At 38.3% G+C, this 18,808-nt stretch overlaps 1 protein-coding gene across 2 annotated transcripts in view; it reads right to left on the minus strand.

Moving 5' to 3' along the window:
* LOC102189835 (L-lactate dehydrogenase C chain) overlaps positions 1–18,808 on the minus strand; it is a 40,510-nt gene that overhangs the window by 10,848 nt on the left and 10,854 nt on the right. For both annotated transcript variants that reach the window (XM_005699535.3, XM_005699532.3), the window contains exons 3-5: positions 13,002–13,175; positions 6,519–6,692; positions 5,105–5,222 (exon numbers count right to left, since the gene is read on the minus strand). In XM_005699535.3, the coding sequence (XP_005699592.1) occupies positions 5,105–5,222; positions 6,519–6,692; positions 13,002–13,175 (466 nt within the window). The remainder of the gene's footprint in view (positions 1–5,104; positions 5,223–6,518; positions 6,693–13,001; positions 13,176–18,808) is intronic.

Here is an 18,808-nt window from a genome sequence, read left to right on the forward strand (position 1 = left end):
AAGATAGGACAATGCAAATAACTGAGCCTAAGAAACAGAAAGAAAAAAGACTGAAGAAGTTAAAAATATGATCATCACCAGAAACTTTGGAAGCCAGAAAATAGTGGGCAGATATATTTAAACTGATAAAAAATAAAACAAATGTCAACCAAGAATCTTATATCTGGCAAAACTATTTTTTAAAAGTGAGGGAAAAATTAAGACATTGTGAAAGAAACAAAAGCTAAGGGAGTTCATCGCCACTAAACTTGCCCTGCAAGAATTAGTCAAGGCAGTCCTGCAGGGTGAAATAAACAGTAATTTTAAGCCATGTGAAAAAATAAAATCTCAATAAAGGTAAATGCATGGATATTTATAAAAGCTAGTAATATGGTAACAATAGTTTCTACTTCCACTTTTTGTTTTCTGCATAATTTTAGAGACTAATACATTTAAAAGAACAATTGGTCAAAAAGGTAGTATCACTGTGACTTTGGTATGTAACTCTCATTTTAAAATTTAAGAAACAACTGCATTTAAAAGAATTATTAATTTATATTTTTGAGCAAACTGCATAAAGCTGCAATTTTATGACATCAACAATCAAAAGGGGTGAGGATAGAACTATGAAGAAGCAGAGGTTTTGTACATTACTAAAGTTAAGCTGGTAGAAATTCAATTAAAAGTATTATAACTTTAGGGTGCTAAAGGTAATCCCCCATGGCAACCAGAATAAAAACAGCTATAATAAATAGCTGTAAGTGAAGTCGCTCAGTTGTGTCCGACTCTTTGCGATCCCGTGGACTGTAGTCCACCAGGCTCCTCTGTTCTTGGGATTTTCCAGGCCATAGTGCTGGAGTGGATTGCCATTTCCTTCTCCAGGGGATCTTCCCGACCCAGGGATCGAACCCGGGTCTCCTGCATTGTAGACAGACGCTTTACTGTCTGAGCCACCAGGGAAGTCCTAAATAGCTGTAGGATATATACAAAAGAAAATAAGAAAGAAATTTAAATATTCCACTACGAAAAATAAACATGAAACAGTAATATAGGAAATGAGGAACAAAAAGCTCTAGAGCATATAGAAAACAAAGAGCACAATGAAGAAGCCACTCCTTATCAGTAACTACTTTAAATGTAAATGAATTAGACTCTCCAAGCAAAAGAGATTGACAGAATGGATAAAAACACATGAACCAAGTATAAGCTATCACATGAAACTTACTTAAAAAGTAAGTAAAGCCAAAGACACAAATAGATTAAAAGATATTTCATACAAATAGTAACCAAAAGAGAGCAGAGGTGGCTATACTAATGTCAGACAAAACAGACTTTAAATCAAAGAGTTTACAATAGACAAATGACATTATATACTAACCAGAGGTTCAAGAAAACAAAACAATAATTATATAAACATGTATGCATCTAATAACAGGCCATCAAAACACATGAAGCAAATACTGGAAATATTGAAGGAAAAGGTAGACAGTTCTACAATAATAATTGAAGACTTCAATACCCCACTCTCAATCAGATAGTAAGGAAAGAAACTGAGAATTCAACACAATAGACCAACTAGATCCAGCAGAACACTTTACTCAACAGCAGTGTCTACTTTCTCCTCACGTATACGTGGGATATTTTCTAGAGTAGACTAAATGTTATGCCACAAATTCAGTCTCAATAGATTTAGTTCTTTTCAGTTTTAAGAAATATTTATTTATTTGGCTGCACTGGGTCTTAGTTGTGGTACGTGGATCTTCAATCTTCATTGTGGCATGCAGGACCCTTTAGTTGCAGCATGTGAGATCTAGTTCCCTGACCAGGGACCAAACCTGAGCGCCCTGCACTGGGAGCATGGAGTCTTAGACACTGGACCACTAGGGAAATCGCTAGTCTCAACAGATTTAATAAGACAGGCATCATACAGAGAATACATCATATTCTCTGATACAACAAGGGGAATTTAGAAATCAATAATACAGGTAAAACTGAGCAATTCACAAATCTGTGGAAATTAAAAAGCACACTCTATAACAACCCAATGGACCAAAAAGAAATCACAATAGAAATTAGGAAATACTTAGGAGATGAATAGAAATGAAAACATAAAACTTATTAGACAAAGAAAGCAGTATTAAAGGGAAACTTATAGCCAGCCAGATATATATGCTTACATTAAAAAGAAAGAAAGATGTCAAATCAACAATCTAACATTCAACTTAAGGAACTAGGAAAAGAAGAACACATTAAATCCAAATCTAGCAGATGGAAGTAAATAATACAGATTAGAGTGGAAATAACAAAATAGAGAATGGAAAAACAATAGAAAAAAAATCAACAGTTTTTTGAAAGGGTCAACAAAATTGACAACTTTTAGCTAGATGAATTAAGAAGAAAGAGAGAAGACTCAAATTACTAAAATCAGAAATAAAAGTGAAGACATTATTGTTAATTCTAAGTATTACACAGATACCAAAGAAACACAAAGTCACTATTTTTTTTTAATTAAAATAATTTAAAAAGGGGAGGGGAAGGAAGAGAGAAAAGAAAAAACTACAGACCATTATCCCTTACAAACACTGAGGCAAAAATCCTAAACAAAATACTAGCAAACTGAATTCAACAGTATTTAATGGATTATACACCATGATTCAGTCCCAGGAAGCAAAGATAGTTCAACATACCAAAATCCACCAATGTAATGCATCACAGTAAGAGAATAAAAGAGGAAAACCACATTGTCATTACAATTGACCCAGAGAAATTATTTGATAAAATTTATAACACTTTTTCATGATAAAAACACCTTAGAAGCTAGGAGTAGAAAAAAATTACCTCAACATAATAAAAGCCATACATGAAAAGCCCACAGTGAAGGTCACACCCAATGGTTACAAACTAAAAGCTTTTCCTTTAAGATCAAGAATAAGGCAAAGATGCTCACTTTTGCCAGTTCCATTCATCACAACATTGAAAGTTCTATCCAGAGCAATTAGATAAGAAAGACAAATAAAGGCATCCAAATTGGAAAGGAAGCAATAAAAGTATCTCTACTTATAGATGATATGATCTTATATGCAGAAAACCATGAAGACTTCATACACACAACAACAAAAAAATGTTTAATTAATGAATTCAGGAAAGTAGCAGGTAGAAAGTTAGCATTAAAATACTGCATTCCTATTTAATGACAATGAACAATCTGAAAAGGAAATTAGTAAAACAATCCCATTTACAGTAGCACCAAAAAAAAAAAAAAGTACTTCAGAATTAACCAAGCAGATAAAAGACTTGCACAATGAAAACCACAAAACACTGATGAAAGAAATAAAAGAAGACATAAATAAACAGAAACACAATCTATGTTTATGAATTGGAAACTTAATATTATTAAGATGCTAATACTACCCTAGACCATCTACAGATTTAATGAAATTTCCATAAAATTCCAAAGGATAGATTTTGCAGAAGTTGAAAAACTCACCCTAAAATTCATACGGAATCTCAAGCGATTCAGAATAGCTAAAACAATCTTGAAAGCTGAAGGACTCATACTTTCTGACCTCAAAATTTACTAACTATAAAGCTACAGTAATCAAAATTGCATGGTACTGGCATCAAGATAAACATATAGACCACTGAGATAGAATAGAAAGCTCAGAAGTAAACCTCCATATCTGAAAATCTGTTCAACCGATTTTCAAAAATTGTGCCAACATCACTGAATGGGAAAAGGGCAGTCATTTCAACCAACGATTCTGGGGAAACTGGATATCCACATTCAAAAGATTAAAATTGGACCCTTTCCTAAAACCATTTACAAAAACGAATTCAAGATGAATCAAAGATCTGAATGTAAGACCTAAAACTATGATACTCTTACATGAAAACACAGGGCAAAACTTCACAACATTGCACCTGGCAATAATTTCTTGGAATAGAACACAAAAGGCAACAAAATAAAAAACAGACAAAAGGACTTTATGAAAATGTCTAAGTTTTGTACATCAAAAGACACTATGAAAATGTGGAATGGAATTCCACATGGAATGGAAGAAAATATTTGTAAATTATCTGATGAGAGATTAATATACAGAATATAGTAAGGACTCTTAAAACTCAACTACCAACCAAAAATCCAATTCAAATCTGGGCAAAAGACTTGAATAGACATTTCTCCAAATAAGATATACAGATGGCCTAATAGCACAGGACAAAATGTTCAGCATCACTAATTAAGGAAATGCAAATCAAAACTACAATAAGATATCACCTCACATCCATTAGGATGGCCACTGTCAAAGAGAAAATAACAAGTGTTGGTGAGGATATGGAGAAATTGGAACTTCTCTACAGTATTGGTGGGAATGTGAAATGGTATAGCCACTGTGGAAAACAGTATGGTGTGCTTCCTCAAAACAAAGGGCAGAGGGACAAGAGGGCATCAGAGGATGAGACAGCTGGATGGTATCGCTGATGCAATGGACATGAACTTGGGCAAACTCCAGGAAATGGTGAGGGACAGGGAGGCCTGGTGTGCTGCAGTTCATGGGGTTGCAAAGAGTCGGACACGACTGGGTGACTGAGCAACAGCAGCAATTTCACTTATGGGTATATACCCCAAAGAACTGAAAACAGAGTTTCAAAGAGATCTGTACATGCATATTCATAGCAGCATTATTCACAGTAGCTAAAGCATGGAAGCAAACCAAGAATCCATCTAGAGATGAATGAATAAGCAATATGTGGTATGTTTACATACAACAGAATATTATTCAGTCTTAAAATGTAAGGAAACTCGGACATATACTATAATATGGATGAACCTTAAGGACATTATGCTAAGCAAAATAAACTAGTCACAAAGAGACAAATACTGAATGATTCCACCTGTATGATATACTTAGTCAAAATCATAGAAACAAAGTCCTTACTGTCTTCTTTTCTGTTTGAAAAATGTCCCCTCCAAAAAAGCTATGCATTATGTGAGTCCAACTTTGGGAATTTTCAGAATGTTATTTACCTCACAAAAAGCAAAAATCAACTTTTATACTTTTTCTCTGTAAAATATGTTGTTACAACTGATTATTAAGGTACTAAGAAAGTGAATAACTAATGTTACCTTCCAACAACTTCCTTATGGATATTTTTCCAGGAGTCCTTGTCTGAATCAGTTCCTAACTTAGGGTCTAGACTCTTCAGAGCAACACCAGCAACATTTACTCCACTCCATAAAGGCACTAAAAGAAATAAATCTCATAATGAACCCTTCTGCCCAATACTTCAGTTGTTTAAGTGCAGTGGATGTTTTTTACCCAGGTGTTGGCTTTATCATATTTTATTAATTTATACATATATGGTAAGTTTAGTGTGGTTTTTAAGAATAAAGTTAGGTTACTACCTTACACCATATATAAAAATAAGTTTCAAATAGACGAAAGTGAGAAATGTAAAAAGTAAAATTATAAAGTATCATAAAATATAAAATATGCAGTAGAATTTATTGGTAATTTGTGGTAAGGAGGCATGTTAAAGCAAGATACAAATATAGAATCCACAAAGAAAATAATCTATAAGAAATAACAAAATAAGAGGGCAAAGAGCAATAAATTAATATCACACTATTAAACCATACAGAGTTTTTTTAAATAAAATAATGGAATATTAAATGGGAGAAATTAAAACATATCTGGGAAAATTATTTTTAATGATTATTGTCTTTTAAGTTAAGACAATAACACCAGCCAACAGGGTCAAATTAAGGCACTGGTCAAAAAAATTTGTTTGAATCAAATAAAAATACTTATTATACTATGACCATTGAAGTATGAAGAAAAGAGAAGTATTTATTAAATGTTTTGAACAAATGTGATTGCATAAAGGAATAAATGGTGCCTATTCTCAATGGATCTATTGGCATTATGGAAAGAAGACTGATGCACATCACAGAATTAGAGAGCATTATAAGCATGAAGTTCTAATTGTGTAGCAGAGATTAAATGTTTAAGTTAGGAAAAGAGCCAAGACATATGACCTAAGTAATAGTTTAAATCACACATTAAAAAATTTTATTTCTGTGAAAAGTCAGGGAAAAACAAATCTCAAGAGTCACAAAGTAGATTAATGGTTGCCTGTGGTTAGGGCACCAGTGCAGGAATGGGAGTTCTTGGGGATGATGCAAATTTTCTACTATTAGACTGTGGTGATGGTTGCACAACTTTGTGAATAAAAGTCCAGTGAATTACACACTTTAAATGGGTAAAATTTATGGGATATGTATTATATCTTAATAATTCTGTCCTTAAAACCACAATGAAAGTGCTCCAGACCAAAACAAAAAACAAACAAAAAACACACTTACTGAATTTTAAAATAGCTATATTCTCTATGCACTATTTTGTGTGAGGTAGCTAAATCAATGACACAGAAGACTGAAAGTTAAGGAAAACAACAGTAAAATGCCAACACTTTAAGGAAAATAAGCATTATTAAAGATAAGAAGTGTGATTATATAATGGTAATAAGTTTACACTTACCACTAGAATCACCATGTTCACCAATAATCCAACCGTGGCAGCTGGAAGGATGTACACCTAACTTCTGTCCAATTAGGTAACGGAAACGGGCAGAGTCTAGATTACAACCACTTCCAATTACACGAGTTGCAGGTAAACCACTTAACTTCCAGACAACGTATGTCAAAATATCCACTAGGAAGAAAAATTTCTTGTTAGAGAAAGATTCATAGTAACTTCTTACAATTTGATTTTCTGAATAGACAGACCAACTGACTTGGAGTCAAATATAGATTCATTAGAGTTCAAAATGAATCAAGTCAACAAAGAAAACAAGATAATCTCTCAGATGGGTTTTAAAAGATTAAATGATTCACCATCAGAATTTTTAAATGAAAGATTCTTTTTTGAAATAAAATATGTGCTTCGGTATATTTAATGATCGGTGAATTATACCTCTTTAAGATCACCTAGATTTTTCCTCTTTAAGATCACTTAGATTTTTCCTCTCCATCACCACGGCCTCATGTAAACTATCAGAGTCTCCTACCTAGAATAAAGCCACGTGCATGCTCAGGAAAAACATGAGAAGATTGTAAACTTTAGCTCTGTTGAGAAATAGATTTAAGGGCCTAGATCTGATAGATAGAGTGCCTGATGAACTATGGAATGAGGTTTGTGACATTGTACAGGAGACAGGGATCAAGACCATCCCCATGGAAAAGAAATGCAAAAAAGCAAAATGGCTGTCTGGGGAGGCCTTACAAATAGCTGTGAAAAGAAGAGAGGCGAAAAGCAAAGGAGAAAAGGAAAGATATAAGCATCTGAATGCAGAGTTCCAAAGAATAGCAAGAAGAGATAAGAAAGCCTTCTTCAGTGATCAATGCAAAGAAATAGAGGAAAAGAACAAAATGGAAAGACTAGAGATCTCTTCAAGAAAATTAGAGATACCAAGGGAACATTTCATGCCAAGATGGGCTTGATAAAGGACAGAAATGGTATGGACCTAACAGAAGCAGAAGATATTAAGAAGAGGTGGCAAGAATACACAGAAGAACTGTACAAAAAAGATCTTCACGACCCAGATAATCATGATGGTGTGATCACTCATCTAGAGCCAGACATCCTGGAATGTGAAGTCAAGTGGGCCTTGGAAAGCATCGCTACAAACAAAGCTAGTGGAGGTGATGGAATTCCAGTTGAGCTGTTTCAAATCCTAAAAGATGATGCTGTTAAAAGTGCTGCACTCAATATGCCAGCAAATTTGGAAAACTCAGCAGTGGCCACAGGACTGGAAAACGTCAGTTTTCATTCCAATTCCAAAGAAAGGCAATGCCAAAGAATGTTCAAACTACCGCACAACTGCACTCATCTCACATGCTAGTAAAGTAATGCTCAAAATTCTCCAAGCCAGGCTTCAGCAATACGTGAACCGTGAACTTCCTGATGTTCAAGCTGCTTTTAGAAAAGGCAGAGGAACCAGAGATCAAATTGCCAACATCTGCTGGATCATCGAAGAAGCAAGAGAGTTCCAGAAAAACATCTATTTCTGCTTTATTGACTATGCCAAAGCCTTTGATTGTGTGGATCACAGTAAACTGTGGAAAATTCTGAAAGAGATGGGAATACCAGACCACCTGACCTGCCTCTTTAGAAATCTGTATGCAGGTCAGGAAGCAGCAGTTAGAACTGGACATGGAACAACAGACTGGTTCCAAATAGGAAAAGGAGTACGTCAAGGCTGTATATTGTCACCCTGCTTATTAACTTATATGCAGAGTACATCATGAGAAACGATGGACTGGAAGAAGCACAAGCTGGAATCAAGATTGCCAGGAGAAATATCAATAGCCTCAGATATGCAGATGACACCACCCTTATGGCAGAAAGTGAAGAGGAACTAAAAAGCCGCTTGATGGAAGTAAAAGAGGAGAGTGAAAAAGTTGGCTTAAAGCTCAACATTCAGAAAATGAAGATCATGACATCCGGTCCCATCTCTTCATGGGAAATAGATGGGGAAACAGTGGAAACAGTGTCAGACTTTATTTTTTGGGGCTCCAAAATCACTGCAGATGGTGACTGCAGCCATGAAATTAAAGACACTTACTCCTTGGAAGAAAAGTTATGACCAACCTAGATAGTATATTCAAAAGCAGAGACATTATTTTGCCGACTAAGGTCCATCTAGTCAAGGCTATGGTTTTTCCAGTGGTCATGTATGGATGTGAGAGTTGGACTGTGAAGAAGGCTGAGTGCCGAAGAATTGATGCTTTTGATCTGTGGTGTTGGAGAAGACTCTTGAGAGTCCCTTGGACTGCAAGGAGATCCAACCAGTCCATTCTGAAGGAGATCAACCCTGGGATTTCTTTGGATGGAAGGATGCTAAAGCTGAAACTCCAGTACTTTGGCCACCTCATGTGAAGAGTTGACTCATTGGAAAAGACTGTGATGCTGGGAGGGATTGGGGGCAGGAGAAGAAGGGGACAACAGCAGATGAGATGGCTGGTTGGCATCACTGACTCGATGGACGCGAGTCTGAGTGAACTCCGGGAGTTGGTGATGGACAGGGAGGCCTGGTGTGCTGTGATTCATGGGGTTGCAAAGAATCGGACACGACTGAGCGACTGAACTGAACTGAACTGAACCATGAGGTTCTATGAAAGCAGGAAGTAAAGGCTAAGGCACAGTTATAAACTGCCTGGCTAAGTATTGAAGGCATGCCCCAACTTGTACACAGAGCCCTTTAGCTCTGTCTAACCATGAGGTTCTATGAAAGCAGGAAGTAAAGGCTAAGGCACAGTTATTAACTGCCTGGCTAAATACTGAAGGCATGCCCCAACTTGTACACAGAGCCCTGCACCAAAGACTGTACACAAAGCTCTGTATCTTTTGGTTCCAAGCATTTAAGGAAAGTTTCGTCCAACCAATGGCAGATCACTAAACAGATGAAACATAGACTTCTGGGTCTACACATAATAAAAAATACAGACTTGACAGAATTTACTCATAAAAGTCACAAAACAAACTACAACAAGCTGATGCAGAGCAAACACTGAGAAGAAAGAATTTCATTTACAGAGTTTTTCTATTGTAGTTTTTTAATGTTCAAGTTTCAACAAATTATGAGGCATGAAACAAAATAAGCAAATACATATCCTACAAAGAGAAAAAACATCAACAGAAACTCCCTGAGAAAGCCCAGGCATTAAACAACTACCCTGTCTTCAAGTCCACTGATTCTTTCTTCTGCCTTCTCACTCTGCTATTGAGTCCCTCTAGTTAATGTTCATTTAACTTTTTAACTTCAGAATTTCTATTCTTTTCTAAAAAATATTATTTATCTATTTAGTAATAATCACCATTTGGTGAGAGATCAGCCTCATTATTTCCTTTAGTTCTTTAGACATGCCTTATTTTAGTTCTTTAACCATAGTTAAAGTAGTTCATTTAAAATATCTGATAAATCTCTACTCAGTTACTCTGGCTAGAATTTCTAGCATGATGCTAAACAGAAGTGGCAAAAGCAAGTCTCACTGCTTCATTCCTGGTCTTAGAAGTAAAATCATTCAGTCTAGTACCATCAAGTATAAGGCTAGCTGGGGTTTTGTTTTTTTTTTTTAATTTTATTTTTACTTTATTTTACTTTACAATACTGAATTAGTTTTGCCACACATTGACATGAATCAGCCACGGGTGTATACGAGCTCCCAATCCTGAATCCCCCTCCCACCTCCCACCCCATATCATCTATAAGGCTAGCTGGGGTTTTTTAATAAATATTTTTTTATGAGGTTGAAGAAAATTCCTTTCATTCATGGGTTGGTAAATTATTTTTTAAAATCATAATTCAGTGTGGAATATTGTTTACTGCCTTATCTGCATCTATTAGCCTTTTATCATTATATAATATTCTGGTCTACAAAAATAATTTTTGTGTTAAAGCTAATTTCCATGATATCAGTATAGCAACTCCAGCTTTCTTTTAGCTTCTATTTGTATGCGATATCTTTTTCCATCTTTTTATTTTCACTTTACTGTGTCTTTTTATTCTCTTTTGAATAAAATTTTTTTTCAATTTTTATTAGAGTATTCTGTGTGTGTGCTCAGTCCTGTCCAACTCTTTGCAAGCCCATGGACTATAGCCTACACCAGGCTCCTTTCGTCCATGGAATTTCCCAGGCAATAACACTGGAGTGGGTTGCGATTCCCTTCTCTAGGGGATTTTTCTGACCCAGGGATTGAATCTGTGTCTCTTGTGTCTCCTACATTGGCAGGCAGATTCTTTACCACTCCACTACCTGGGAAGCCCCTTTTCGGAGTATAGCTGATTTACAATGTTGTGTCAGTTTCCGGTATACAGCAAAGTGAATCAGTTATACATATACCCACTCTTGGTAGATCACTAAACAGATGAAACAGACTTATGTGTCCATGTATAATAAAGAATACAGACTTGACAAAATTAACTCATAAAAGTCACAAATCAATATATATATGTACATATATCCACTCTTTTTTAGATTCTTTTCCTATGTAGGCCATTATGGAGTATTGATTAGAGCTCTCTGTGCTATACACTAGTGCCTATTGTTGTCTATTTTATGTGTAGTAGTGTGTATATGTAAATTCCAATCTCCCAGTTTATCCTTCCCTCCCCCTCCCCTGGTGAACTGTAAGTTTGTTTTCTACATCCGGGACTCTACTTGTTTTGTAAATAAGTTCATCTGTACCTTTTTTTTTTTTGATTCCACACATAAATATGATAAACAGCATATGACAGGCTTCCCTGGTGGCTCAGTGGTAAAGAATCCAGCTGCCAATGCAGGGGACACGGGTTTGATCCCTAGGTTGGGAAGATCCCCTAGAGAAGGAAATAGCAACCCACTCCTTTATTCTTACCTGGGAAATCCCATAGACAGAGAAGCCTGGCAGGTGACAGTCCAAGAGGTCACACAAGAGTTGGACACAACTTCGTGACTAAACAACAATGCATAAAACTTACATGTCAATTATATATCAATAATGCTGGGAAAAACTAAAGTATTGTGTACTTTGGATGGGTGTGGTTTATCGTCATAAATTTGCTAAATGACATTGTTGTAAAAAGAAAAAAAAAAAAGAAATGCTATGGAAAGGTCAGTTTTTGTTCCAATCTCAAAGAAAGGCAATGGCAAAGAATATTCATACTACTGCACAATTGCACTCATCTCACACGCTAGCAAAATAATACTCAAAATTCTCCAAGCCAGGCTTCAACAGTACGTGCACCGTAAACTTCCAGATGTTCAAGTTGGATTCAGAAAAGGCAGAGGAACCAGGGATCAAATTGCCAAAATCCACTGGATCACTGAAAAATCGAGAGTTCCAGAAAAACATCTACTTTTGATTTATTGACTACGCCAAAGCCTTTGACTGTGTGGATCACAACAAACTGTGGAAAATTCTGAAAGAGATGGGACTATCAGACCACCTGATCTGCCTCCTGAGAAATATGTATGCAGGTCAAGAAGCAACAATTAGAACTGGACATGGAACAACAAGACAGGTTCCAAACTGGGAAAGGAGTACGTCAAGGCTGTATATTGTCACCCTGCTTATTTAACTTACATGCAGAGTATATCATGTGAAATGCTGGGTTAGATGAAGCACAAGCTGGAATCAAGATTGCCTGGAGAAATATCAATAACCTCAGTGACACAGATGACATCACCCTTAAGGCAGAAAGTGAAGAACTAAAGAGCCTCTTGATGAAAATGAGAGAGGAGAGTAAAAAGGTTGGCTTAAAACTCAACATTAGGAAAACTAAGATCATGGCATCCGGTCCCATCACTTCATGGCAAATAGATGGGGAAACAGTGGAAACAGTGTCAGACTTTATTTTGGGGGGCTTCAAAATCACTGCAGATGGTGATTGCACCCATGAAATTAAAAGACACTTGCTTCTTAGAACAAAAGTTATGAGCAACCTAGATAGCATAATCAAAAGCAGAGACATTACTTTGCCAACAAAGGTCTGTCTAGTCAAAGCTATGTAGTCATGTATGGATGTGAAAGTTGGACTATAAAGAAAGCTGAGTGCTAAAGAACAGATGCTTTCGAACTGTGGTGTTGGAGAAAACTCTTGAGAGTCCCCTGGAATGCAAGGAGATCCAACCAGTCCATCCCAAAGGAAATTAGTCCTGAATATTCATTGGAAGGACTGATGCTGAAGCTGAACCTCCAATACTTTGGCCACCTGATGCGAAGAGCCGACTCATTGGAAAAGACTCTTGATGCTGGGAAAGATTGAAGGCAGGAGGAGAAGGGGACGACAGAAGATGATTTGGTTGGATACTATCACTAATGCGATGGACATGAGTTTGAGTAAGCTCTGGGAGTTGCTGACAGACAGGGAGGCCTGGCGTGCTACAGTCGGTGGGGTCGCAAAGAGTCGGACATGACTGAGTAACTGATCTGAAAGGAAATATCATCCTTATGCAGTTAAAGGGAATAGAAAAGACTTACCTGGATTTGAAACAATAAGCATCTTACAGTCAGGACTATTTTGGACTATGGCAGGAATGGCTGACTTCATGATATCCACATTACGTTGGACCAGGTTAAGGCGACTTTCTCCCTCTTGCTGCCGTGCACCTGCTGTAATAATAACTAATCTGGAATTTGCAGATACACTGTAATCTAAAGAAGGAAACAGAAAATATCTGGATCAAGACTGCCAGGATCTCTGTGCCTTAGTTCTTTAAAAGTCTACTGTATGGTGATGGTATTAAAGTACTCTACTACTGCCATGGCTTGCACTTCCGAATGAACAGATTTTCCACACAGTAACGTTATCTTCACTGATCTCCAGTAGCATATTGGGCACCTACTGACCTGGGGAGTTCCTCTTTCAGTATCCTATCATTTTTCTTTTCAAACTGTTCATGGGGTTCTCAAGGCAAGAATACTGAAGTGGCTTGCCATTCCCTTCTCCAGTGGACCACATTCTGTCAGACTTCTCCACCATGACCCGCCTGTCTTGGGTTGCCCCACAGGCATGGCTTGGTTTCATTGAGTTAGACAAGGCTGTGGTCCTAGTGTGATTAGATTGACTAGTTTTCTGTGAGTATGGTTTCAGTGTGTCTGCCCTCTGATGCCCTCTTGCAACACCTACCATCTTACTTGGGTTTCTCTTACCTTGGAATGAAGGGATGAAGCCAAAGCAAAAACAATACCCAGCTGTGGATGTGACTGGTGATAGAAGCAAGGTCTGATGCTGTAAAGAACAATATTGCATAGGAACCTGGAATGTCAGGTCCATGAATCAAGGCAAATTGGAAGTGGTCAAACAAGAGACGGCAAGAGTGAACGTTGACATTCTAGGAATCAGCGAACTAAAATGGACTGGAATGGGTGAATTTAACTCAGATGACCATTATATCTACTACTGCAGGCAGGAATCCCTCCGAAGAAATGGAGTAGCCATCATGGTCAACAAAAGAGTCCGAAATGCAGTACTTGGATGCAATCTCAAAAACGACAGAATGATCTCTGTTCGTATCCAAGGCAAACCATTCAATATCACAGTTATCCAAGTCTATGCCCCAACCAGCAACGCTGAAGAAGATGAAGTTGAATGGTTTTACGAAGACCTATAAGACTTTTTAGAACTAACACCCAAAAAAGATGTCCTTTTCATTATAGGGGACTGGAATGCAAAAGTAGGAAGTCAAGAAACACCTGGAGTAACAGGCAAATTTGGCCTTGGAATGCGGAATGAAGCAGGGCAAAGACTAATAGAGTTTTGCCAAGAAAGTGTACTGGTCATAGCAAACACCCTCTTCCAACAACACAAGAGAAGACTCTACACATGGACATCACCAGAATCACCAAAATCAGATTGATTATATTCTTTGCAGCCAAAGATGGAGAAGCTCTATACAGTCAACAAAAACAAGACCAGGAGCTGACTGTGGCTCAGATCATGAACTCCTTCTTACCATATTCAGACTCAAATTGAAAAAAGCAGGGAATACCGCTAGACCATTCAGGTATGACCTAATGGTCAAATCCCTTATGATTATACAGTGGAAGTGAGAAATAGATTTAAGGGCCTAGATCTGATAGATAGAGTGCCTGATGAACTATGGAATGAGGTTTGTGACATTGTACAGGAGACAGGGATCAAGACCATCCCCACGGAAAAGAAATGCAAAAAAGCAAAATGGCTGTCTGGGGAGGCCTTACAAATAGCTGTGAAAAGAAGAGAGGCAAAAAGCAAAGGAGAAAAGAAAAGATATAAGCATCTGAATGCAGAGTTCCAGAGAATAGCAAGAAGAGATAAGAAAGCCTTCTTCAGTGATCAATGCAAAGAAATACAAAAAAACAACAGAATGGGAAAGACTAGAGATCTCTTCAAGAAAATTAGAGATACCAAGGGAACATTTCATGCCAAGATGGGCTTGATAAAGGACAGAAATGGTATGGACCTAACAGAAGCAGAAGATATTAAGAAGAGGTGGCAAGAATACACAGAAGAACTGTACAAAAAAGATCTTCACGACCCAGATAATCATGATGGTGTGATCACTCATCTAGAGCCAGACATCCTGGAATGTGAAGTCAAGTGGGCCTTGGAAAGCATCGCTACAAACAAAGCTAGTGGAGGTGATGGAATTCCAGTTGAGCTGTTTCAAATCCTAAAAGATGATGCTGTTAAAAGTGCTGCACTCAATATGCCAGCAAATTTGGAAAACTCAGCAGTGGCCACAGGACTGGAAAACGTCAGTTTTCATTCCAATTCCAAAGAAAGGCAATGCCAAAGAATGTTCAAACTACCGCACAACTGCACTCATCTCACATGCTAGTAAAGTAATGCTCAAAATTCTCCAAGCCAGGCTTCAGCAATACGTGAACCGTGAACTTCCTGATGTTCAAGCTGCTTTTAGAAAAGGCAGAGGAACCAGAGATCAAATTGCCAACATCTGCTGGATCATCAAAAAAGCAAGAGAGTTCCAGAAAAATACTATTTCTGCTTTATTGACTATGCCAAAGCCTTTGACTGTGTGGATCACAATCAACTGTGGAAAATTCTGAAAGAGATGGGAATACCAGACCACCTGACCTGCCTCTTGAAAAATCTGTATACAGGCCAGGAAGCAGCAGTTAGAACTGGACATGGAACAACAGACTGGTTCCAAATAGGAAAAGGAGTACGTCAAGGCTGTATATTGTCACCCTGCTTATTAACTTATATGCAGAGTACATCATGAGAAACGATGGATTGGAAGAAGCACAAGCTGGAATCAAGATTGCCAGGAGAAATATCAAGAACCTCAGATATGCAGATGACACCACCCTTATGGCAGAAAGTGAAGAGGAACTAAAAAGCCGCTTGATGGAAGTGAAAGAGGAGAGTGAAAAAGTTGGCTTAAAGTTCAACATTCAGAAAATGAAGATCATGGCATCCAGTCCCATCTCTTCATGGGAAATAGATGGGGAAACAGTGGAAACAGTGTCAGACTTTATTTTTGGGGGCTCCAAAATCACTGCAGATGGTGACTGCAGCCATGAAATTAAAAGACGCTTACTCTTTGGAAGAAAAGTTATGACCAACCTAGATAGTATATTCAAAAGCAGAGACATTACTTTGCTGAGTAAGGTCCGTCTAGTCAAGGCTATGGTTTTTCCAGTGGTCATGTATGGATGTGAGAGTTGGACTGTGAAGAAGGCTGAGCACCGAAGAATTGATGCTTTTGAAGTGTGGTGTTGGAGAAGACTTGAGAGTCCCTTGGACTGCAAGGAGATCCAACCAGTCCATTCTGAAGATCAGCCCTGGGATTTCTTTGGAAGGAATGATGCTAAAGCTGAAACTCCAGTACTTTGGCCACCTCATGCGAAGAGTTGACTCATTGGAAAAGACTTTGATGCTGGGAGGGATTGGGGGCAGGAGGAGAAGGGGACAACAGAGGATGAGATGGCTGGTTGGCATCACTGACTCAATGGACATGAGTCTGAGTGAACTCCGGGAGTTGGTGATGGACAGGGAGGCCTGGCGTGCTGTGATTCATGGGGTCGCAAAGAGCTGGATACGACTGATCGGCTGAACTGAACTGAACTGAACTGAACTGAACTGAACTGAATGTTATCTTAGTCACATCTGACTCTCTGGGATCCTATGGACTATAACTTGCCAGGCTCCTTTATTCATGGAATCCTCTAGGCTAGAATGCTAGAGTTGGTAGCCATTCCCTTCTCCAGAAGATCTTTCTGACCCAGGGATCAAATCTGCATATCTTGAATTGTAGGCAGATTCTTTACTGTTTCAGCCATCAGGGAAGCCATGAAAGTAAATGACGCTTGCTTCTTGGAAGAAAAGTTATGACAAATCTAGACAGTGTATTAAAAAGCAGACACATCACTTTGCCAACAAAGGTCCTTATAGTCAAAGCTAGGGTGTTTTCAGTAGTCATGTTCTGATGTGAGAGTTGGATCATAAAGGCTGAGCCTTGACGAATTGATGCTTTAGAACTGTGGTGTTGGAGAAGACTCTTGAGAGTCCTTTTGAAAGCGAGGAGATCAAACCAGTCAATTCTAAAGGAAATCAACCCTGAATATTCATCAGAAGGACTGATACTGAAGCGGAAGCTCCAATACACTGGTCACCTGATATTAAGAGCTGACTCATTGGAAAAGTCCCTGACGCTCAGAAAACTTGAGGGCCGGAGGAGAGGAGGGTGACAGAGGATGAGACAGTTGGATGGCATCACTGACTCAATGGACATGGGTTTGAGCAAACTCAGGGAAATGGTGAGGAACAGGGAAGCCTGGCATGCTTGAGCCTGCTCGTGGTGTCCATGAGGTTGCAAAGAGTGGGACAGAACTGAGTGAGTGAACAACAGTGCTACCTAGAATATCTTGAAGGAAATCCTGTCACTAATGATTTACTAATGTTCGCACCGATTTAAAAAAATAAAATAATAGAACCTACCATCCCTTTTAGCCCACATTTCCATTTTTTATTAAAGCCCAAGGCAACTCAACTCTCTGGATTCTTAGAAATACCATACGAATCAGAAGTTTAGAATTCTGAGAAATTTTGTGTGTTTGAGGATTCGAAGAGTGAGAATGTATTACAATTATTGTGAGGGGCTATGCTTAAGATCATAAAAAAGTTCTTCATTCACATAAGAAAATTAACCTTCTAAATTTGATGACCAGTTGTAAAATATTTTACTTATTAAGCCCAACAACATGATGTTCAGTATCCCATATTGGACTTAAAAAAAAAGTATTATAGGGCTTCCTTGGTGGTCCAGTGGTTAAGCATCTGCATTCCTTGGGCTGCCACCCATGTCCCTTGGGGTTGTGCACCCACCACATAGGGACTAGGGTCCGGTCCAGAGAGGCTTCATCCTGGAACGCAGCATACAGCCCAGAAAGGAGGTTTCCCCCTCTCCTGACACGCACAGCATGGTTCCTGGGAACATGGTGCTAAAAACCATTCCTAGAGGACCTGCTTCTGGGTCTGGGGTTCATAGGTAGCAGAGTGGCTCACTTACAGCAATCTACTGAAAGTCAGGACTCCACATAAGGGTTTAAAAAAAAAAAATAGAATCCATGGTCCAATGCAGAAGAGTCAGGTTCCATCCCTGGTGTGGGAACTAAAACCCCATATGCCTGGGGCAACTAAGTTCGGGCACACATTAAAGATATCATTCCACTGTTTTCAGCTTTCACTGCTACTATTGATGAGTCAGTCTGCCTCCCTCTCCCTTTTCTGTAGGTAATTTGTTTTCTGATCATTTAAAAATTCTCTTTGTTTTTAACGTTTTCTAATTCAGGTCCCATCACTTCATGGGAAATAGATGGGGAAACAGTAGAAACAGTGTCAGACTTTATTTTGGGGGGCTCCAAAATCACTGCAGATGGTGACTGCAGCCATGAAATTAAAAGACACTTACTCCTTGGAAGAAAATTTATGAGCAACCTAGATAGTATATTCAAAAGCAGAAATTACTTTGCTGACTAAGGTCCGTCTAGTCAAGGCTATGGTTTTTCCAGTGGTCATGTATGGATGTGAGAGTTGGACTGTGAAGAAGGCTGAGCACCGAAGAATTGATGCTTTTGAACTGTGGTGTTGGAGAAGACTCTTGAGAGTCCCTTGGACTGCAAGGAGATCCAACCAGTCCATTCTGAAGATCAGCCCTGGGATGTGTTTGGAAGGAATGATGCTAAAGCTGAAACTCCAGTACTTTGGCCACTTCATGTGAAGAGTTGACTCATTGGAATAGATTCTGATGCTGGGAGAGATTGGGGGCAGGAGGAGAAGG

This window comes from Capra hircus, chromosome 29, assembly GCF_001704415.2.
Source record: "Capra hircus breed San Clemente chromosome 29, ASM170441v1, whole genome shotgun sequence".
NCBI lineage: Eukaryota > Metazoa > Chordata > Mammalia > Artiodactyla > Bovidae > Capra > Capra hircus.